Here is a 24044-nt window from a genome sequence, read left to right as displayed (position 1 = left end):
GACAATAAGAAACATGTTAAAAGTGATTCTTCTGGGCTTTATGCCTATTCCTTTACCTTCACAAAGGATGAAATTTGTAAAAGGCATATGTTGAATTCCTGAATATTTGAAAGTTATGCAAGTTGCTTGTTACCAATATACTAAGTGGTTGGTATAAATAGTATAGTAAATAGTATAAGTCATCATTTACTCTTACAACACTAGATTTTTAAAATTTGTTCTTTTTAGATATACATGACAGCAGAGTATATTTTGACATATTTATACAAGCATGGAGTATATCTTATTCTAACTGGGTTCCCAGTCTTGTGGTTGTACATGATGTGGAGATTTAATCATCAACTAATTTTTGCACACCTACCTTGTGTCAGGCACTGTGATGAATGGTAGGCATTCAGAGATTAATAAAGTATCCTCGAAGACCTCAGAGTCCAGCAGAAAAGACATATGCATAAGTACTTTGTCATTATGCAGTGTGGTAAATGCTGCAGAAGAGATATGTTTAAAAATTAGGGGAACACAGAAGAAGCTAGTAGTTTACAGGAGGGGTCAACAGAAATAAACATCAGGAGAGGCAATCACCTGACTAAACTCCTGAAGGATATTGTTTGTCAGCCTGGTTAATTGAGAATGGGAGGACATTCCAGACTTGGTGGATGGATGAGCCAGTCTTCTACAGATAAAAACAATGTGTTGGAGTGCAAAAGCAATGTGGCATTTCTACTTCTTAATTGTGGTTCAGAGAGTAATGAGAGAAAAACCAGGAAGGTAGGTGTGTGCTAAATCTTGCAGAGCTTTGTGTGCAATGTCAAGGGTTTGGAGTTTTAGTATATGTTTGTGATAAAGAGTCACTAAAATATTTTAGTAGGGGAGGGACATGTTTTAAGATCAATCTGATAGTTGAGGGTGGTGAGAGTAGAAATGGATTTTATGAAGAGAGGACTGAGGGGATGAAAGGGCAGTCAGTCATCTATTGTCATAGTTTGAGTGAAAGATAACAGTGGTCTGTACTGGAGTGATGAGAATAGAAATAGAAAGGAAGGAAAGAGAGGTATTTAGAAAATTAAATGGCAGAACTGCATAAGGCAGAAGAAAGAACAAAAAAAGTTTCTGCTTTTGTTACTGGATGGATGAATGGGTGAATGGATGAATGGATGGATTCATTCATTCATTCTACAAATATCTAGTGAGTGCTCAGTGTATACTAGCTTCGCTCTAACTACTAGGGAATCGAGCACAGAGAGGTCCAAAATCCCAACAGTCATGGAGCTTAGTTTCCAATGGAAGTTAGGGTGACTTACAAGATAATTAAGTAAAATATATAGTGCAAGACAGTGATAAGTACTAAGAAGAAAAATCTTTAAAAAGAAGAAGGTATAAAGTCAGAAGGTGGAGAGGTAGAGTAATTTAGATAGACCATGGAAAACCTTTTTGAGAAGATACCAATTGATTTAAATCCTGAGATGAGGAAGAAAGCTATATATCTAAGGGAAACTTACTCTAGGCAGAAAGAGCAGTAAGTACAAAGGCCCTGCTCTGCCATATTTGAAGAACAGCAGTTAGAACAGTGGGGTTGGAATGAGCCCAAGATCCCATGATCAGACCAACAGTCCACCAGGATCTCTCTGACTTTGGTTTGAGAAGAGACTGAAGGGGCAAGGGCAGAGCAGGCAGACCCATTAGGAAGCTTTTTCAGCAGGGTAAAGCAAATATGTAGGACACCTGTGCTGCATGGTAGATTACTCTGAGCCTGGAAATCCCAGCTGCAAGCTTTCTTTCTTCCCCAGCTTATTTTGGTCCCCCCAGTCATCTCCTCTGCATCCCTTGACTCCCTCTACTCTGGGTCACACTACAACCTCCCTATTTGCAAATTTCATGTCCCTTCTGGGTTATTCCTCAACATACTTTACCTTTTTCTCAGCCTCTTCCTATAGTTCCACCTTCCCCACAACCCCTTGCTCTCAGAATATTATAACTAAATTTTTGTGACAATGGTTTTCTGGGATTTTTCACTGGATTTGCATTCTTGAACAGTATAATTTGGTGTCCAAACTTTTGTGAATAGAATTAAATTGTATATTATTGTGCATATATGGCATTTCTCCCTATTTAGTTTGGTGTGTTATATACCACAATTTATTGATCCATTTCGCTGTTGATGGACATTTGGGTTATTCATGTTAAAGGAAACTAATAACATGTTCTTAAACATTGTACCCACATTTCTGGAGGGTGTATAACTAAAGTGAGATTTCTGGTTCGTCAATAATGTATATCTACACATTTGTGAGACACTATCATTCTTACTATCATTCATACTATCATTCCCAAAGAGGTTGGACTAATTTACAGTTACAGCACCTCTATATGAAAATTCTCATTTTTCCACATTCTTGTTCTTGGTAGTATTTTTACTTTATTTTTTAACCAATATTTTGGATGTATTATGGTATTATGTTGTAGTTTTAATTTGCAGTTCTCTGATTTTCTTAATTTTTAATTTTTTCCCTTTATTATACATTACAGTAGTGTATTTTGACATATTATACATACATGGAATATAACTTATTCTAATTAGAATCCCATTCTTCTGATTGTACATAATGTGGAGTTTCACTGGTGGTGTAATCACATATGAACATAGGAAAGTATGTCTGATTAATTTTACTGTCTTTCCTATGCCTATCCTCCCTCCCTTCCCTTCATTTCCCTTTTTCTAATCCAATGAACTTCTATTCTTCCCTCACTATCCCTATGTGTGTTAGCAACTGCATATCAGAGAGAACATTTGACCTCTAGTTTTTTGGGATTGGTTTACTTTACTTAGCATAATAGTCTCCAGATTCGTCCATTTACTGGCAAAAGTCATAAAGTCATTATTTTTTATGGCTGAGTAATATTCCATTTTGTATATATACCACATTTTCTTTATCCATTCATCTGCTGAAGGTCATCTAAGTTGGTTCCATAGCTTAGCTATTGTGAATTGAGCTGATGTAAACATTATGTGGCAGCCTCACTATAATATGCTGATTTTTAAGTGCTTTGGGTATATACAGAGAGTGGGATAACTTGGTCAAATGGTGGTTCCATTCCAAAATTTTGCAGTTCTCTGATTTCTAATTGAGTGTCTTTTAAGATATTTAATGGCCATCTGAATTTTTTTCTTTGAAAAATTGTCCAAATATTTTGCCAATTTTTTTCTATCAAATTGTCTTTTTGTTAACCATTTGTATATATTCATTAAATATTTTAAATATCAGTTTTTGGTGAATTATATGTGCTACAGATATGTTTTCCCAATCTGTATCTTTCTTTTCTCTCTTTTAATATCATCTTTTCACTCAGAATTGTTTTTAATTTTTATATAATGTGTTTATCGATCCGTCTTTTGTGGTTACTGTTTTTTTTATTTTGGGGAAGAAATCTTTTTCTACCTTCAAACTATGAATCTATTTTCCATTTAATCTCCTAAAGGCTTTATTATTTTGCCTTTGGTACTCAAGGCTATTACCTACTTTGGACTTCTTCTTTTAATGGCATTAGTAAAGGTCTAATTTTATTTTTTTATCATAAGGATATTCAGTTGTCCCAGTATCTTATAGTAGGGTCTGTCCTCCCCACTGCCCTGGAGTTCCATTTGTGCCATAGCCAAGCATAAGTGTGTGGTTCTCTGGACCCTCTGTTTCATTTTTCTTATGTAATCACAGCTAGTACTGTCCTGCCCTAATTCCTAGTTTTGCAATAAGTGCTGATGTATGACAGAACACATCTTCTGGCCTTGTTTATCTTCCTAATGTCTTGTTAATTCTTAGACCTTTGCATTACATTTTTAAAACTGTTTGCTAAGTCCCCAAAACAGAATCCTGTTGAGGGTTAATATTACAATGAAAACAAATACATTTTGCAAGAATGGAGAGTTTTACAAAATAAGGAGAATGGTGTATGTTTTAACTTACTTAGGTCTTTTTTACTTTTAATTTTTCTCATAAAGTTTTATCACTTTTTTGCAAAGGCACTATACATTTTTGGCTACATTTATTTCCACATATTAGATTTCTCTGATTCTTCTGAAAATGGTATATTAAAAAATTTTATCAAGCTATTTTGCTAGAAATAAAGCTGTAATTCATAGTGATTATGTAAGCAAATTTGGCATATAAATATCAATAGTATATTGTTATCAACTATAATAAGTGTGTGTTGTCAGATTGTCTATGAATAGAATATTACTACTTATAAACGACAATTTTGCTTCTTTATTTTAATGTTAATACATTTAATTTTTTCTGGCCTTAGCATGATATTCTCCGATTCCATCCATTTATTTGCAAATGCCATAATATTCTTCTTCTTCATGACTGAATAATATTCCATTTATATGTATCACAGTTTCTTTATCCATTCATCTGTTGAAGGGCATCTAGGTTGGTTCCACAATCTAGCTATTGTGGATTGAGCTGCTATAAACATTGATGTGAATGCATTACTGTAGTATGCTGATTTTAAGTCCTTTGGGTATAAACTGAGGAGTGGGATAACTGGGTCAAAAAGTGGGTTCATTCCAAGTTTTCTGAGGATTCTCCTCACTGCTTTCCAGAGTGGCTGCACCAGTTTGCAACTCCACTAGCAATATAGGAGTGTGCCTTTTTCTCCACTTCCACGCCAACATCTATTATTGTTTGTGTTCTTGATAAAAGCCATTCTAATTGAAGTAAGATCAAATCTTAGAGTTGTTTTAATTTGCATTTCTTTAATTACTAGAGATGTTGAATATCATGCTAAGTGAAATAAGCCAATCCCCCAAAAAACAAAGGCCGAATGTTTTCCCTGATAAGTGGAGGATGGCATGTAATGGGGGGGTGGGGAGAGAAGAATGGAGGAACTTTAGATTATGTAGAAGGAAATGAGAGGGAGGGGGTATGAAAGATGGTAGAATGAGACAGATATCATTACCCTATGCACATATATGATTACACGAATGGTATGAATCTACATCGTGCACAACCATAGAAATGAAATGATGTACCCCATTTGTGTACAATGAATCAAGATGCAGTCTGTAAAAAATAAAAAAATAAAATGAAAATTTCTAGCCTTAGTACATAGGATCTTCAATACACTGTTGAATAGGAGAGTTGCTCCTCATCCCAAAAAGAAAGATTTCAGGTTAAGGCAATTCTTTTATTTCTAGTTTGCTAGAGATAAGTGTGTATGTGTGTGTGTGTGTGTGTGTGTGTGTGTGTGTGTGTGTATTGTATGCATATATATCATGTATGCACTGGTGCAGTGCATAGGGCTAGAGTTGGTCAGATTGACTTGGTTCATATCTTATTCAAATCACTTATTAACTTACTAACATTGAACAAGTTACTTAAACCCTCTAAATTTGTGTTTGTTTATGTATAAAAATCAAGAATATAAAAGATCTAACTCACTGTGTTGTTATATTAAAAGAGGCCTTAGGTACAAATCACATGGCACAGTCCTTGGCACTTAGTAAACATGTCATAGCACTTAGCCATTGTTTTCCCCATTCAAGAGTTATAGGGGGAAATGGTAATAATACACTTGGCTCAATCATTATTCTCCTTAATTAGGACAAAACATAAGCCTAATTTGGAACATTCTCAGTAGGTGTAAACCATAGGTATCAGAAATAGTCATTATTACCTCCAAGAAATATAGGGTGATTTATAGTAGCTCCCCAAATCCTCAAAAGAACTTATATAAAATAATAGTCAAGCCTGCTATGAGTAGTCATTCATGTTGTCTACTCCCCAACTTCAATCTATGCAAATGGCAATACCCTGTTGAGTTGAGGTGTGCATTCCTTTACCCTGCACAACTAGAGGCAGTGACTCTGGGAATATTATTCAATAAAGACATATATTTACTACATTTGTAATATTAATTTGCAAGCCTTAATTGGATTTGTGGTTATAATTAGTCTTAACAATTTCTGCTTCTTAAGATAGTTTCTTTAATTCTACTTTCTGCCCTAGCATTAACTATCTGTGTAGATATGGACAAATATCCATGACCTCAATTTCTTTAGCTGTGGAAAAGTTGGACTAAATTATTTCCAGCTCTAGAATTCTATGATTTGCATGAAAAATGCAATTTTAGTAGCTTTGTAGTGGATTTGCATCTTTGAGTGAATTTCCAGTGTTAGCTGGGCCATTTGGAATTTGTATTTATAGGCTGGTAATTAGCATGAAGTTTCATATACTTCTTCCATTTGTTATATTAACAAAGTATACATATTCTAGAACAAATGTGTGACATTTAAAATAATGGGGCTTAGTCTGACCCAGGAGACCTTTTCAAAGTCTACTCCAGTATAATGTTATCTGTACATAAATGATTATGTTGGGTACCATCTTAATTTACAATAGTTAAAATTACTGAAGGAAAGTCCTCCTCCGTGATAAGGTTAATGCCAGTTTGTGTGTATGGGTATGGAGTTTCAGCTCACTTACAATAATACTCTATGCCCCTTCTTAAAGTCTCAATAGTATAAAGAGGCAATTTTGAATGCAAACCCAGTGAACTTCTTAGTGTCTCATTCTGACCTGCAAACTTCAAGTCAAATAGTAATTGACAATTAAATATTATCATTTTACATGCTAAGACTTCTGTTTAACTAAATCAGTTTTACTTTGGGGTGGGAGGACAAATTGGGCATCCTTTAAAAAAAAGAAAGAAAAATCTGTCAGGAATCTTTAAGTATAAAGACAATTCTTTGATTTTAAAGTGACTAGATGCTCAGGTCATAAAACTCTGGTTACTGATAAATACTGTTGATGATTTACATAGGGGATCCTCTCTAGAAGTTCCATTAAGAGAGAAACAATCATCATAATATGTACTTTTTCAGAGTCGTCATGACTACTTATACTTTTCCAAAGCAATTATCATTTCTCCAGAGATTTTTTCAATTTAAATTTTTCCCATCTAGAATCTTTTACCAAATACATTGAATAAATATAACCAACTGTAATTCTGACTTCCAGCTGTCACCAAAGGTCTCCAAAGAATATACTTTGATTACAAAATGAGATTGACAGGGATTTGAAGAAAAAAGAGACTCCAAAAAGCCACAGAACATTTAGGCCCCTTGTTTACACAAATTCCTTAGCATGAAGTCATAAAGAAGTGTTAATATCAAAAGTTTCTTTCTTTCTTTGTTTTGAAAGGAAAGACCTAATTTCTAACTAGAACCATGTTGCATGGATCCATCTGTGCTTACAGATTCTCTGAATGGAAACTTGCTATATTGTCTAAACCTAAACACTATACCAATAATAAATTAGTTATCATCCTTAACTTTGAAAAATACTTTGACATATATTTTCTGTCATCAAAGTTATCTTATGGGAGAAGACAAATTATTGTCACTAAGATACAGATAAGATCATTGAGTCACAGAAAATTGTCTTACCATAAATGACATAACTCATTGGCATGTTATTTGGGGCTAGAATTTATTTTGCAGATTCTTTGCAATGCCATTTCCCAGAATCTATAGGATCACTTTCAGAAAGATAGGAATAAAAGAAAAAGAGAAAAATGTTTCTTCTTCCACTTTCTCTTTTTCCATATTTCTTTCCCTCCATACTCATGCCAAGTATGACCATGAGTTGGTCTTATTTGTGGCTAACCTATCTACTAATTTATATAATTTGTATAAATCTATTTGACTCTGCTGAACTTTTACTTTCTTGAAATCATCTTATCTTTTCTCCTAAGAATCCTCTTTATCCTGTTTTTCTTCTAGTCTCCCACAATGATTTCCTAACACAGTCTTGGGATCCTAAGTCCATCTTCCAGTCACTAGAAGGATCTATGTGAAACAAGTCATCTGACCATGTTACTTCCCTGCTTAAGGCTTGTGGAAATGGCTTCCCAGGACTCTTGGTTGTAGAAGTCAATTCACTTGAACCCAATGTCTTCTATTTGTAACAAATACTCTAGAATAACTCATCTATTCTCTCAAAATGAAATCCATAGAAAACACAGTTGACCTATACATGTAGTTTGAAGATAAAGTCAATATAATAAAAGCAATAAATAAAAAATAAAACAATCAAGTATAAAATAATATATATCTCAGTGTGTAAATGTTTAGGTGTGACATCACCAGAACTCACAATTGTCAGATGTTTGCACCTATATGTATAATCAGTGACTATGACAGCTGCAGATGCAGATGGATCCAGAAGTTTATACTTAAATAATTCAGCTCCATGAATAGTATTGTTATCAGTGACCTAATTTCTTAAAATGGAAAAAAAAAATCTAGAAATTCAGTCTATAACACATTCCATACTTTAATGTAAACATGAATCATCTGGAAATTTCTTTAAACTGCAGATTCTGGAGTGGAGCCTGAGCTTATGCATTTCTAACAAGCTTTCAGGTGATGCTTGTGCTCCTGGTTCATAGACCACATGTTAAATAGCTAGAGCCTAGACTAGAGGAACTTTATTTGTACCTAGAGGTTTATGATATCTGGGGACATTCAAGTAAAGTCTTAAAGTCTCTGCAAGACTTGATGAATTCTAGTTTCTAGCATAGGATGTAGTCATAGAGTCCAACGGTCTTAGGCTCTGAGTCCAGAACAAGGACCAGGAAGCTGTAGAGATCCTCTCCAAGGGACTTATAATGTTTTTAGAACATACCACATATTCAGGGAGTATAGTATAGCAAACCTAGATTGAGCCTATAATCTCATGTCATGCATATCTTCAGGTGTTCAGATGCCTGAGGCAAATGAATGAGAGATAATTGTAGAGGAATGGTATGGTGTCTAAGTCCTTCAATCAGGAAGTATTGAGAATGACTCACTTCTATGAGAAACCCAGAATCACTGTGGCCCAGAAATAGGGGAGGGAATGCAGGACTTGCTACACCTCAATGTGTGGTGGCTTTGTGAGCACTAGGAGAAGGCATTCATGGAGAATTTTTGTGAGAGCGGTTCTGCAACTGCTCTCTTTAGTGAATGCCAAATAGAGATGGCAGATTCTCCCCTGATGTCTGCTAAGAAGAAAGGCAAATGCCCGTCAGACATACCTGTGAACATATTCTTTGTTAAACAGTAGAAATATTTGGAGACACTGTATTGTGGAAGGAGATGAGGATAATGAAGCAATAGCATTTGTACACAAATGTTAATGGGATGTCATTTGTAACCACAGGTTGAAGAAGTCTGGGCACACTAGGGATATATTGTTATTTATTACCCATCTCAACAAATACTTCCTTCACTGTTATTTCCTATATATCAGACCCATTAGCACCATAATGTATATTTAACTCATCCTCATCTCCTTGTAGTTTGACATGTTCTATATCAGGTCTGTATGACTTCAATTGAAATTTTCTTCTAAATCTTTATAAATGCTCACCTAGAATCATAATTTGTGGTATATAAAGCAAATCTTTTTTGACCATTCACCTCTCAAATTCTCAAGTCTCAAGTCTCTCCCAAAGTCATGATTTCACATTAAAAGAAAAAAATAAAGCCATAAATCTACCTTTTATCTCTCTAAGACTTAGACTTCTTTTCTTAAATTGATAAATAATAATTGTATATGTTTATGGAACACAGTGGGATGTTTTGATAGCTGTATATGCTGTAAAACAGTCACCTCAAATTTATTACCATACCTATCACCTCACCTACTTATAGAAAATCTTTAACTTCTGAGATGAGTTTTTAAGGTTGAAGAGATACATTCTGAATTTCATTGTTAAAATCTTTCTCACAGAATGAGCAGAAGAATGGAGGTTGGTGTGCTAAATCCTAGGTCAGCTCTCCTTGAATATTGACTGGACACTCCAAGATGAATTTCCCATATCAGACTTCATTTGGCTACTCTGTCCTCTGTAAAAAGATACTGTACATTCACTCTGGCACGGAACCATGTGTCCTACTCTACCAGGCTACGGATTCTGAAGTTCTGCCCAGTTAGAGTTTCATACCTGACATATAGTTAAGGCATTACAGAGTTTCCTATCTTTTTGATTTTCATTCAGGGATATTTTAATACTCCATTTATTTAGGAACTGTTCTTCACCTTCCATAACCAGAGGTGTAGAAAGGTATTATTGAAAACCTTTTCCTCCATCAAGGAGACCAACTAGTACTTAGACCCATATATTGACCTTCATCTCTAGCATGTGCTCTCTTGTCCCTGAGATTGTTCCAAGATATTCTTAAGTCTGAAGTTGAGTGATAGCTCATTTAGATTTCCTCAGAAATTCATACTATACATCTCATTAAAACCTCTTAGAATGCTGTCTTAATTTTCAAGTCTTTTTAGTGCTAACTTAAAATTGGTCCTAAGATTAACCAGCTGAGCAAGCATCAGACCTGCCTTTTTGTCTTGAATTAGAGGAGAGGAAATGGAAAAGAAGGGTGAAATAAAATGAAGGATGAATTAACATAACTTAATTTACTATCAGGAGGCAAAGAGGATATAAGATGATTAAAAGTTCCAAACTGAAGTGATTAGGGAGATAGAGAAACAAGAATAACTTACTTTTGTGACAAAATTAGTAAGTTTGGTTTTAAGGAATATTATTTAAATGATAGCTACAACCCTATAAAAATATTCACTTGTCTCATTTTATTTGGTTTTCTTTTAATTTAGACATATTGCAAGCTCTTCATTTAGTATAGATTATTATCTGAGTGATCTGGTAGACTACAGATAAAACCCCAAAGTAGCTAAAAGTCTGCTTTTTTGTTTTGTTTTGTTTTTTTGTTTTTATTTCTTAGTGCCTTTTATTTTAATTCTTTTGGCATATATGTCAGAAAGTGAATATATACATACAAAATTCAAGACAACTTCCTAAAATGGCTTTATTGATGGCCAGTCAGACATCTTTACTTTGAAAGTTTGAATTGTCCAATATGTCTAAAGTGCATTCTTGCAGCTAATCAATAGCAGTGTTTGTTTATAAAACCTTAAGAAATACTCAGACCAGAGTTGAAAGTCAGAATAAAAAAGTATGATCTAGATATATTCTTCCTTAATTACCCAAGACAAATACTTGCTTGAATTAGAGTTTATAAGTATACAAGAAATGTACAAAAAAAAAAATAGCATTATAAAAAAAAGTTCATACGGCAATAAGAAAACAGAGGAGGTCCTTCTATTTACATTAAATATGGCAAGGTATATAATACACAAAGTTTGCTGAATCGTAGATGTCTTTGGAACTGAAGGAGAAAATTTGTTCTAGGCCAGTGTATGCTATAGCTGAGGTCTGTGACGTTCCACAAAGCTGGAATTCTACAAGATGACTCAAGACTGCTTCTGGCATGGCTTTGGAGAAATTACCAACACAAATCACAATATTCTTTCAGTACTGGGGCTGTCAGTTCATGGCTTCTTGCGCTTGGGCTGCGTGTGGTGCTGATATCCAGGTCCCAGCTGAGATCCTGCTCTCATCTCCACAGCCATGGAACACCTTGTTTCTACATCGGTCCATTCAGACTCTGTACCATATGGTTGGGCAGGTGCTACTGTGGACGATCTTCGTTTTTGACCACTTGGTGATTCTTGTTTTAAGGTCTCAATATCAATAAACTGAACAGATTGTCCACCACCCCTTGTTTTATAAACATCACCCCTGCAGCCATGATCCTCTTCTACTTCTACCTCATTTCTGAATGTAGGAACCCACCTCCCTGCCTTCAGTCCAGTACATCCTTCGCCTTCTGTCTGACACGATACAAGTTTTACTTTGTCCTGGCTCTTGCTGCCTACGCCTTGCAAGAGAGGTGACATTGACAGGTGTGTTGTACGGAGGAATTTTCTGCTCCCATTCCAAAATACAGGAAGCTACAGAAATGCTGCTGCAAGAGTTAGAACACCTATGTAGCTGTGGCTGGCTCATGAGTTGCTGGCCGTTGGAAATCTGAGCAATATAGTTACTAGAAAGAGGCACTGGTGATGGAGAAACAGATCTTTGAGTAACTTTCTCTCGATCCCGCTCCCGAGAGGGTCTCTCCGGCTTTTCAGTTTTGGGTTCAGTAACAGTAGCCTTCAGCTGTTTCAGTTTTTCATCTTTAACCCAGAGTTTATTCTGCATCTCCAGCTGGGTGGCTGCCACTCGACGCTCGCATTCTTTTTGCCACTTCATTGTTGTTTCTGTCACCATGCCTTGCAACCTGGCTTCTAATCTGCATTTGTCAGAAAACTGTCTCTGAAGTTTCTGATTCTGGGTTTCAAGTTCCTGTTGGAGATTGCGTTTATCTTCTTCATAGATAGTAGTTGTTTTCTCTAAAATCTCAATCTTATATTCCAAAGTTTTGTTTTTCTTTTCCAGTCATTCTATTTCCAATTTCTGTCCTGAGATCACTTTTTCTTTTTCATTTAGTTTTCCTTGAATGTAGTTTTCTTTATTTAAAACGGCATTGTCAAATTCTTGCAACAAAGTTTTAAAAGTATTAGCATCAAGCATCATTTGTCGTAGGTGATGCCGCTTCTCCAAGGCTTCTATCAGCCTTGGAAGGGTCTGCTCATCATTGATATGCAAAATTTCACATGACGGCAAAGGAGGGAAACTGTAAAACCACTTCGGCAACCAATGGTTCATCTCCAACTGGGCCTCCTCGAGCTTGTTTCTATATCGCCTCCCAGGGGTTAAGCCACATATCACCTTGTCTACAGGTCTAGCTACTTCAACTTCTTGGGTCACTTCTGCAAATCTCATGACTTGCAAGCTTTCTTCATAGTCTTCAGCCTTTGGATTCACACACACAATCATATGCACTTTTCCTTCCCCATCAAAATAGTTCTTGAACAGATGGGTTAACTTCGAATCTCCATATGGAACCATCTTGTTAGTTCCATACATTTGGTTCTTTCTCAGAACTTCCATACATGTTCTTAGTGTCATCAGTGACTGATTAATGTTACCAGCTTCCCGTAATCTGTTCCCTTCTGCTTTAGTTCGGTTAGTCCTTTAACTCCCAGCAAGATCTACCAAGGACAACCGGCTTATAATAATTTGTTCTTTTTCCTGTAAGACATTGTGTCCATCTGCATCCAAGGGAGCCTGAACTAATTTAATGTTGAACACACTCTGGGAACAGCTGGATTTCCGATTCAAATGGGTATTAGCAATACGTCTCTTTTTCTGTCCTCTCCAAAAAACTTCAAAGGCCTCCTCAGTAGATTTCACTTCTACTTCTGTACATCCTGCAACATACATGTTATGGTTCTTATCTTCTTGAAGCATTTTAGATTGTGGAAGTTTGGGTTTGATGGGATCAAATGGCACCTCTTCCAACAGATCATATATATAATTATTATATATTTCAATATAGGAGGCAAATACACCACAGATGCTATCTTCATCAACTTCTCCTGCTTTGCAAAATTCTTGGACATTTATCATATCTGCAAACTCTGGATCTATTTGTCGTTTGCTAGAGGGAGTGTTTGGATTGGGCATGGCTTCTCTTTTCTGACGTTCTAATAAGGTATCAACCTCACACTGTATATCCATACTATTCCTATCATTAGATTTAAAAATGTATCGTTTGACTTGAAATAACCCTATACTGTTAAAGATCATGTCCAAACACCGAGGAAGCAGCCCTTCTTCCCCTGTGGAACCAGTCATTGTGTGAGTTTTTCCTCTTCCCGTCACACCGTATGTAAAAAGAAGACCATTTTTGCCATGAATGAGGTCATCTACCAAGGAATTAGCCACAACATCGAAAAGCTCCTTTTGCGTGGTGTGAGTGCCAAGTACTTGTTCAAATGAATACTGAGTCTCCTTATAGTCTCCATTTCTGTTAAGTCTGTAACCCTCAGGAGTATGAAGCTGCACAGTTGTATTGTTGATCACTTCTATGCAGCACTCTTGATCAGGAAAGCTCAGTGGGCGCACCCTACAGTATACCCCAGCTGGGTCTTTAAGGTTTGCTTGGGATCCTTTTTTCACCAGAGGTTTCTTGGGCGTCTTAGCTCTCGCTGGCTTCATGGTAGCAGGCTTCGTGCTGCCCAAACGCGCGCGGGGAACGCTGAGCTCTATCTGACCCGGGGGCGAAAACTGCAGGGTGCAGGGGCACGGCGGGAAGCAGTACTCCACGACTCAGGCGCTGCGCTCAAAAGTCTGCTTTTCTAATCTTACTAGTTGATGAAAGTGAAGGCAATAATGATTATACTGAAGCAATGATTGGATCAATTTCACAAAGGCAATATGTTATACATGTTCACAATGTTTAATTATCATAAACATTAAGCAATTATATGTATAATTTTGTCTTACACATTTTTATCTGAAATCAAATCCAAAGTAGATTACTTATTTTTCTCAGGAACTGTTTCCCTAGCATTTATTGATGACACTTACAGCCATTAAATAAAATCCAGAAGTGATCCTCTAATCGGGTATGCATATATGGCTTTTACCTATCAATAATTCAGTTTTTACCTTGTTTAAAAATAGTAAGAATGCTTTCTTAAATAGGAAAATTAGCCCCCAGCCGTGCCTATAGATATAATCAACACATACATGCAAAGTATTCGTGCTTGAAATCTGTGCCAAAAAGAGGTGACATATTTATAATTGCAATCAAGAACTTAGAAATATAACTTTGTATGATGGAGAGGGAAGTGAGAGGGGGAGGGGGGCAGGGTATGAAAGATGGTGGAATGAGACAGACATCATTACCATATGTACATGTATGATTACACGAATGGTATGAATCTACATCATGTAGACACATAGAAACAAAATGTTGTACCCCATTTGTGTACAATGAATCAAAATGCAGTCTGTAAAAATAAAAAAATAAAATAAAATAAATTTAAAAAGAGCTTAGAAATCTAACTTTTCCAATAGGCTAGCTTTCTTGTGGTCATTAACAAAAGCTACTTTTGTGTGGATAATAAGGAGAAATGATATCTATTGTCAGAAGTGACAATAATCCAAACCTTACCAAGATCCCATAAATTGTTTTCTGTCTGGGTGCTTCTTAGGTGTGAGCTTCATCTAAGCCCCTGAAGTATAGCTTTAGTGCCTGGAATTATCAGAATCAAGGACTCTGTTGTTCATTCAAAACAAAGTAATTCTCTACTTTATTTCTGTCCTAAATGCACAAGAATCTCTGTCACCCATGTCCTCTCTTCAGCCCTGACATGAAACATTGTATTAGAGTAATACCCTCTTCTGGAAGAGACTGCACTTAGGCAAGCTGCCCGTTATGGTTTGATGTGAGGTGTCCACCAAAAGTTCATGTGTGAGACAATGCAAGAAGGCTTGGAAGAGAAATGATTGGGTTATAGCCTTAACCTAATCAGTGAATTAATCCCTGATGGGATTAACTGAGTGGTAGCTGGAGGTAGATGGGGTGTGACCAAAGGAAGTGATTGATTGGGGGCATGGCTATGGGGTTTATATTTTGTATCTGGAGAGTGGAATCCCTCTTTCTCTGCTTCTTAGTCATGTAAGCTGCTTCCCTTCACTGCACTCTTCTTCCGTAATGTTCTGCCTCACCTTGAGCCCCTAGGAATGGAGCCGACTCTCTATGGACCAAGACCTCTGAAACTGTGAGCCCTCAAATAAACTTTTCCTCCTCTAAAATTGTTCTGGTCAAGTCATTTAGTCACAGCAGCCAAAAAGATGACTAAACCAATGCCTCAGTTGTTTTTCATATTATTCCCATAAAGCTGTATCACAAATGTGCAAGTATAATAAAACTGCAAATTTACAAATTAATTTAATGGATAATAAAATTAAATATTTATGTTGTCTAGCTAACTAACAGCTTTTTTTGTTTTTGCTTTTCAACAAATCTAAAGTACTATATTCACATCTTTTATGATTCTAATTGAAGAACATACCTAAGTATTAGAAATCCAACAGTTTGACAGTATAACTTTGTAATCTTATGCCTTATGATTGAAGGAATACCTTAAAAATAATACCAAAGAAGAAAAGAATGTGTACTTAAGTGTTCCTCTTACAGAGACTATTGGATAGGTTCTACTTTGTTCTGTTATCCCTTAAAGTACTTTCCAAAGGTTACTTAGTCTGACCTCTCCTAAAGCATAGTTTATAACAAGGGTTTATGTGCAGGTAATTTATTTTGGAAATGATCACAATAAGGAAAACAGGGGCCTTGAAGGAGTCTAACAAGGAAAGAAGGAAAGCCATTCCAAAGATGCACTATTTTACTGATTGCTACTCTAAGTGACATGTTCATTCCCACTGTGATCTTGTAAGGAGCCACAGAGAATGTGTTTTAGAAATATTCCTCTAAGAGATGGAAGAGAAGAGTATGTAACCTTGGCCTTCCATCCAGTATTGGTCAAGAGTTACCCAATAGGTTATAAACTTCCTTGTATTTCTAGGTTTAATCATGCATCAGAATGAATAGCTGTTTACAAAGATTCCACATGGGAACAGGGGTCAGGGAAACCCTGGGGCAGAAAGTGAGAAGATAGGGTGCAAGTAAGGTGAGGTTGAGTTGCTGCTGGGCCATACCTGTGAGCATCTGGTTGCCATAAACAGCTGCAGTCAAAAGATTGGCCAAGAGCTAACAGGGGCATGAAAAGGAGCTCGGTCATAAAGAAAAGGCAGATCAAAATCGCCACAATATTTCACCTTATACTCAATATGATGGCTATTATCAGGAAGACATGATATAACAAGTTCTAGCAAGGATGCAGAGAGAAGGGAACCCTACATACTGCTGGTGGGAATGTAAATTGGTAGAGTTATCATGGGAAAAACTATGGAGTTTCCAAAAAATAAATAAATAAATACTTCTATGGGATCCAACATTCACACTATTTAAAGGAAATGAAATCAGCACTACAGAGATATATCTGTACTCCCTTGTTCATTTCAGCATTTGTCACAATAGCCAAGATGTGGAAACAGCCCAAGCATTCACCAACTTATTAGTCTCTCTGATGGATCTATCTATCTATCTATCTATCTATCTATCTATCTATCTATCTATCCATCTATCATGTAATGCAATATATGACATACAATGAAATATTGTTAAGTCATAAAAAGAAGCAAATTTGACCTTTTGTGACAACGTGGATGAACCTAGTGGGTATTATGCTAAGTGAAATAAGTCACAGATAAATATACATGCTATATGTTCTCATTTAAATGTTGAATCTAAAAAAGGTGAACTCATAGGAGCAGATAGAAAGATGGTTATCAAAGCAGGGATATGATGAGGGAGAAGGAGATTTTTGTCCAAGATTATAAACTTTTGGCTATAGGATAAATAAATTCAGAGATCGAGTATGCAGAATGGTGACTACAGTTAATATTGAATTGAGTACTTAAAATTTACTTAAATATTCTTACCACAAAAGAAACAAAAAACAGGGTAACTGGGTATTAACTAACATGATCGTGGTATTCATTTCACAAAATATTAGGATATCCAATAACCACATTGTGTACATTAAATTAACTCAATTTTATGTGTAAATTATACCTCAGTAAAGCTGAAGAGGAGAAAAAGGTTGGTCAAGAGGATGTGAGGTAGAACACAGATGTCGGATAATAAAGAGAAGTGAAGCAAAAATAATTTAAAAGAGGTCAATTAAAGCCACACTAAGAGTACCACTGTACTCTGTAAGAATGACTTAAATCATCTCTCTCTTCCCAAAAAGCTAACCCTCCTGATTTGACAAAATCAAGTACTGGTTAAGGATGTGAAGCAACTGGAAGTCTGACTCACTGCTAGTGGAAATGCAGAATGGCAGAGCCATTTTGGAAAAACAGCTTGGCCTTTTCTAATAAAGCTAAACATACTCTTCCCACATGACCTACCAGTCCTACTGAGTATTTATTCAAGTAAAATGAAAATGTATTTACACAAAATCTTGCATGTCACCCAAAACTGGAAAAACCCAAATACCCTACAACTAATGAATGGATAAACAATCTGTGGTACATCTATGTAATGAAATACTTCTCAAAGAATGATATATGCTGTAACACGGATGAATCTCAAATGCATCATGCTGAATAAAAGAAGCCAACCCAAAAGACTAAATACTATATAATTCCTTTCATGTAACATTCTGGAAAAGGCAAAATTATAGGATAGAAAACAGAGCTGAAGCTATTGCATTGTGAGTGAAGACCTGCACAGTCTGGGAGAAAAGACTGATTAGAATTTTGTTTTTTTCTTTTTCTTTTTCTTACTAAAGCTCAAGTTTTTATAGTTATATGAAAGTGAAATTAAATTCTTAAATTTTTTCAGATATCAATAAAAATCTTTAATCCATTTCCTTATTGTTAGTACTTTCTCACAAACTGGGAAAAATTATATAATTACTAATCTCCTAATTAGTTTCATTACTAAATGTTTATGACTATAATTGCTTTTCATTTTGATTTTCCTTTTTTTTTTTTATTTTGGAATATTTGCATGTACCTTAGAGATAGGATCCAAGTCTAAACTTGAATTTCATTTATGTTTCATATATACCTAAGCCACATAGCCTAAAGGTAATTTTATACAATATATTTAACTCATTTTGACAGTAACCTCTCACATGAGGTTAGGTGTGAAATTCTGGCATCCTGATACTTGACTTGTAATATCATTACTGTTCCCAAAATGTTTTGGATTTGGGACATTTCAGATTTTCCAATTAGGCATGCTCAACATGCATGTATTCACTACTAGGCTATATAAAAACTGAATAACACAAAGCCCTTGCCTGTATATAGCTCTATTGTTTGATAAGGGAGGTAACTCTAAAACAAATCATTTCAGTTCTATGTGATTAGTTTAGAAGAAGTATATGTTCTAGACATGGAAGTGACATCAATGACAAAATGGTTATCTTGTCTGACTGGGTCTGGATGGTTTTATAGAGAAAGAGAAGCTTGAGTCACCTGGAAAGGTAAGTAGTAATTTTCTGTTAAAATAGAAGGTGGGTAGGAGTGGCAGGGCATTACAGAAGTATGAAAGACTGTTCAGAGCCAGGGGCGTTAACAACAGCATAGCATTTTTGAAGAACTGCACGTAGTTTGGTATAGGTAGGACAGTTTGTATACAAGGAGAGAAAAGAAACATTCTTTGACACATGAGGGTGACCTGGTATGTTGTGCCAAGAGTTGGGGCTTTATTCAGTAAAGAAGAGACTGAGAACTGATTATCTGAATATTAGGTTAGGGATTACGTGTTTGTTTTTTTAAATGTGGGTATATTTCAACATTAAAATTTGGGACAGTTGGCATGAAAATACAGCTTCTTTTGCAACAAGATATCTGATGACTCAAGGTCTACATTCATTCCTATGAGGCAACTACAGGCTGGGGTGAAAAGCAGCTGCCTCACTTACGTGACTTTAAGTGAAGTATGTTCTTATCTATCTGAGTACAGTACGGTCACCACTGTTGTCTTGCATCCAATCCCCTTTACTTGCTTTCAATATCTTCCTGGATGCTGCAGATCCTTGAGCTCCTCTGCCTCTGCAGGAGACAGTGGGAGCCATTGAAAGGCCTGAGTCAGACTAACAATACATTCGGATTTTGTAACATAAAAGGATTAGTCAAATGTGAATACGGAGGATGGATTGACATGAGATAAATCTGCAAATGGGGAACTTGTAGGAAAGAATTGTCAGATTCAGAAAAAGATGGTGACAGTGTACCTGAAGTTAGTAGCTTTGTAGGATTTGGTGACAGGATGTGAAAGGCAATGGAGAGAAGGGAGTTTTGGATGACTGTTGGCTTGGGCAACTGGGTGACTTGTAATGCCTTCAAACTAGGTAGGGTGTACAGAGTCTGAGGAAAGGATCATAGTTTGCCTTGAATGTGTTGCTTTTTGAGATCTGTCAGCTCCCTAACAGGTGGTTAGATGTATGGACCTGGAGCCATAGATCTGGGAGCTGTGAGCACACTTATAGTACTGGAGCCCAGGGGGTTGAGTGACAAGGAAATAAACAAAAACTGAACTCCGAGAACATCAGAGGGTGCACAGAGGACATTCCAATGGAAATGTACAATTGGTGTTAATTTGGATATGTTACTAACTTTTTAAAATATGTAATTATTTAGTTATAAGTTTAAGATATTTTCCAGTTAATGTCATGGAATATATACCTTAATTTATATACGAATGGTGATATTTTAAGGATTAGATCCTGTGCCTTTGTGATTCGTAAGAGACATAGGGGAATCACACACATAAGAAAACTAGAATGCCATAACTCATCTGATTTTTTAAAAAACAAAGTAATTTTAAATATTGAAAAAACCAAGACATTTGTACATAATGATGTGTAGAATTACTGGTCAATTCCATTAGCTCTGTTATGACAGCATCTTTTTTCTAGCTGAGGGTGATTTTCAGTAAGCAGGAAACATGTAATAGAACATAGACTTGAAAGACAAAATTCAAATTTCTAAATCTCTCAGCATAAGTAGCAATTAGATTCACACCAACATGCTTTATATGTTCTATTTAATATGATTTTATGGATTAGGACAGATTTGTCTCCTTGACTGAATAGTATGGAGTTTTATGTGAGAGGTCATAGTTATTCCTCTGAGAAACATATGCAGAATAAGTCATTAGAGGATTGGGAAAGTTGGAGAAATGTGTAAATGAGCTTTAGTGGAGTTGTCATTTAGAAATAAAACTGGCTACATCTCGAACATAAAACAAATGAATTCAAAATAATGCACATTATTCTAGTGTTTATCTACTCAGAACATTCATTTCAGAGGTTTACTAAGGCTTTATGAAAAAGAATACAATTTCCTATTTCCATAAACATATTATAATACAAGTATAGCATCCTGCCTCTTAGTGTCTTTTTGAAAAAGTTCAAGACAACAGAATTTATCATCCAGTAAATGCTCAGGCAACTGATAGGTATAATTTCAATTAGCATTTTCTGGGGGATTCTGAGTGAGATCCATGTGCATGTATATGATTGCCCCTTTATCCTCCCTGTTCGCCTCCTATTTTTCTATTTTGAAGATTTTGCTTCTTTTTTCCCAGTATATTCTTTCTAGAAAAAAGTATTTCGGCAGTAAGCATATATCAACATGCACTATATCTAGTTTGAAATATTTGTTGCTGAATAACATCACATATTAAGAGGGCTCTGCTGATGATAATAGAAGTCACTTTCTTTTTTATGATTTTTCCCAGTTAATCTTCTTATGATCTCTGTTTGACTTTCCTTCTTGGCATCCTGTATAGGTGAGATGTAATGTGTTCCTCATGTGAAGAGATTAAAAGTACTGCCAAGTTCCTTAAATTATCTGCTATTGATTCTGTGTTCTGTCTAGAAAGAACTGAGCTGAAGGGTTTCTATTTGGAAGGTTTCCTATTTGGGTCCTATAAGTTAGGAAATCCATAAAATGTAATCACTTTAATCACACTATATAATCACTTTCTTTAATTTTCATTCTCAGCAGTGGTCTCCATTTCATAACTCCAAAATGGTCTTATTCTCATTTAAAAAAAAAAGTATTCCAGTAGTTACTGATCTATGAGCAGTTCTCTTGAGGTTCATTAAAATAATAACTCTAAGGGAATGTCAGAGTTTCAAGGTGGATGGTTAGGCTAGCATAAACCTGTAAATTTAAGACTGTTTACTGATGTTTACTTACATTATATAACACACATCTCTCACTCTCTCCTTTTATATGTCATAAGCCCTAATTACAGGAAAGGATTATAGATAACTTCTTTTCTTCATGGTAATCTATTTCTCTTGCATTAATTAGGCAACTGCCTTGTGCTAGGTATTTTATTTGCACTTTGTTTTTATCCATAGTCCAAAATATAAAAGCTAATAATCACGGGATCAAAAGAGAATAGTATCTGAGATTGGGTGACTTTATGGATAATCCTTGATATTGAAATTAAATTTAGGACTCAGGACAAAGTTATCTCAAATTTTTTGAAGCATGTTTGTTAAATCACAGATATCTTTAAGAATGAATTTTACTGAATGTCTTCTTTGAATTTAGCATGATGGTAAGAGTTTATGGGTTATAAAAATTGCATAAGAATTGATTTTAGACTCCATGGAATGTATAATGGAGTTGGGAAGTGAAATATGCATGTGGAGTGGTTGATGAGCAAACTTTTTAATAACAAATAATGAAGTGCTAGATATATTTAATGCACTTTTAATAAGCATTTGCTGTCTGCTAGGCATTATGATAGTTTCTATGGGAGTTAGAAAGGAGAACAAATCAGGGCCCTTTTCCACTGGGGAAGATAACTGTATCCATGTATAAGCCTAACCTTTCTCAAGACCTGTGCTATAATTTAGAACTGAAACATTCCCAATAAAGACTTAGTCATCTGTTTGACACTGGTGGAAGGTGGTGGAAACCTTGAAGAGGTATGACCCAGCTGGATGTTTTAGGTCACTGGGAGAGAACCTTGAAGGAAATTATGGGATGCTGTTCTCTTGCTCTTTCTTGAATGCTATGAGGTGAGGAGTTTGTTCCACTCACGCTCCCTGCAATGACATGTTGCCTCACTATGGACAAAAGCAACTGGGCCAAGAAATCATGTACTGAAACCTCTGAAATTGTGAGTCAATATAAATTTTTCCTCCTTATAACTTGATTGACTCAGACATTTTGTCACACTCTTGGAAAACTTACTAATACAACCTCCCCTTCTTAGAGTATATAGCCTAGAGTATGGTCTTAATGTGTTTTCAATGCTTCTGTTCTCTAACATTCTAGTTCCTCCTTCTTTCTTGTGAGTTGTCCAAAGCTGAATTTAGGTCCAATCAGCTGTGTAAAACCTTAATGAGTTCTACCTATGTCGTTGATAAAAGGCCAGAGAGGTTTCAGGGTGAGAAGATAGGTGGAAGGAAATATGGTTTGTGTAAGGAATTGTTCAGTCTAAAATTTCCTATTGAAACTGTGAAATCCCATGTGTTAACCTTGCTGTAGTCATCAGACCCTGATATTTAGAGATTAGACTAGTATAAAATACTTTTTCATTTACCTAGGAAAGTCATTGAATACCTCTGTGGGAGTAGGCACTGTTCCACAAGTAGGGTTAGAACAGTGCATAAGACAAGCACCTGCTATCATGAACGTTGAAGTTACATGTGTAGGGTCAAGTGCAAACGTGCCTTAAAGACTGAGTCTTCTTCCCTTTTTTTTGGTCTTCATTTTGAACCAGGTTGTATCCAAATAAATAGCTGTAAAGCCAGTGGAAGTGGTAGGTAAAAAGTCACTACTGTTAAGAGTTTTGAGCAGGAAGGGCAATATGTGTGAATATCTATTTAATAGATGTGTACAGAATCCATTGAGCCAAACTGGTCCAAAATTGGGAAACTGAGTGCAGTAATCCAGGAACATAAATAAAATTTGTGCTGTACTTTTGCTTTCTTACCTTATTTACTCATTCATTCAAACATAACTATGGAACATCTATTAGGTGGTAGGTGGTATAAAGCACTGAAGATATAAGAGTGAGGTGATTAGCTATGGTCCCTATCTTCAAGAAGATCAGTCTAGTGAGAAAATAGGCACTGGTCACGTAATTACAAAACTGAATGTGTAATTTCAAACTATGATAAATATCACAAAAGATAATAAGATGTTATGGGAGCACTTAATAAAGGGGCTTTATCTCATGCAGTGGTGAGTAAGGCTTCCTTGACAGACTTTGGGTCTGAATAAGTATTGGTAAGAAAAATGGGGAGAGAGGCAGGAAGGAAGGGAGGCAAGGGAGAACATTCCAAGCAAAAGAAATAGCATACACAACAACCATGGAGCTGGAGGGAATATAGCCTGTACAGGGATCTGTAAGATACTGGGTGTACCTGGAGAGTAGAGGGTGAGTTGGTAATTGGTATGGGACTAAGCACTGGGGCTATAGTCCTGGAAAGGAATAAACCCTGGCAGCCTTATTGTCCATAACCTGGAGTTTAGACGTCATCCTAAGAGCAGTAGAAACGACTAAAAGTTTCAGGCAAGGAGAAAAGGGTGTGGGCAGGGAATGGAAAGTGATCAAATATGTGTTTTGAAAATAATCA

The 24044-nt window shown here is 35.9% G+C and overlaps 2 protein-coding genes across 3 annotated transcripts in view; one reads left to right on the top strand and one right to left on the bottom strand.

The window, feature by feature from the left end:
• Window positions 1–24044, top strand: part of Ccdc148 (coiled-coil domain containing 148) — a 327462-nt gene that overhangs the window by 196081 nt on the left and 107337 nt on the right. The window lies entirely within an intron of this gene.
• Window positions 11343–14007, bottom strand: LOC124980947 (kinesin-like protein KIF23). Its single transcript, XM_047547037.1, is given in 4 exon segments — window positions 11343–11722; window positions 11781–12580; window positions 12582–12625; window positions 12628–14007. Coding segments are annotated over 4 exon segments (2553 nt in total). The 3' UTR covers window positions 11343–11393.

The sequence above is a fragment of the Sciurus carolinensis genome, chromosome 3 (assembly GCF_902686445.1).
Source record: "Sciurus carolinensis chromosome 3, mSciCar1.2, whole genome shotgun sequence".
In the NCBI taxonomy this organism is placed as follows: domain Eukaryota; kingdom Metazoa; phylum Chordata; class Mammalia; order Rodentia; family Sciuridae; genus Sciurus; species Sciurus carolinensis.
This window is presented reverse-complemented; position numbering and strand designations above follow the sequence as displayed.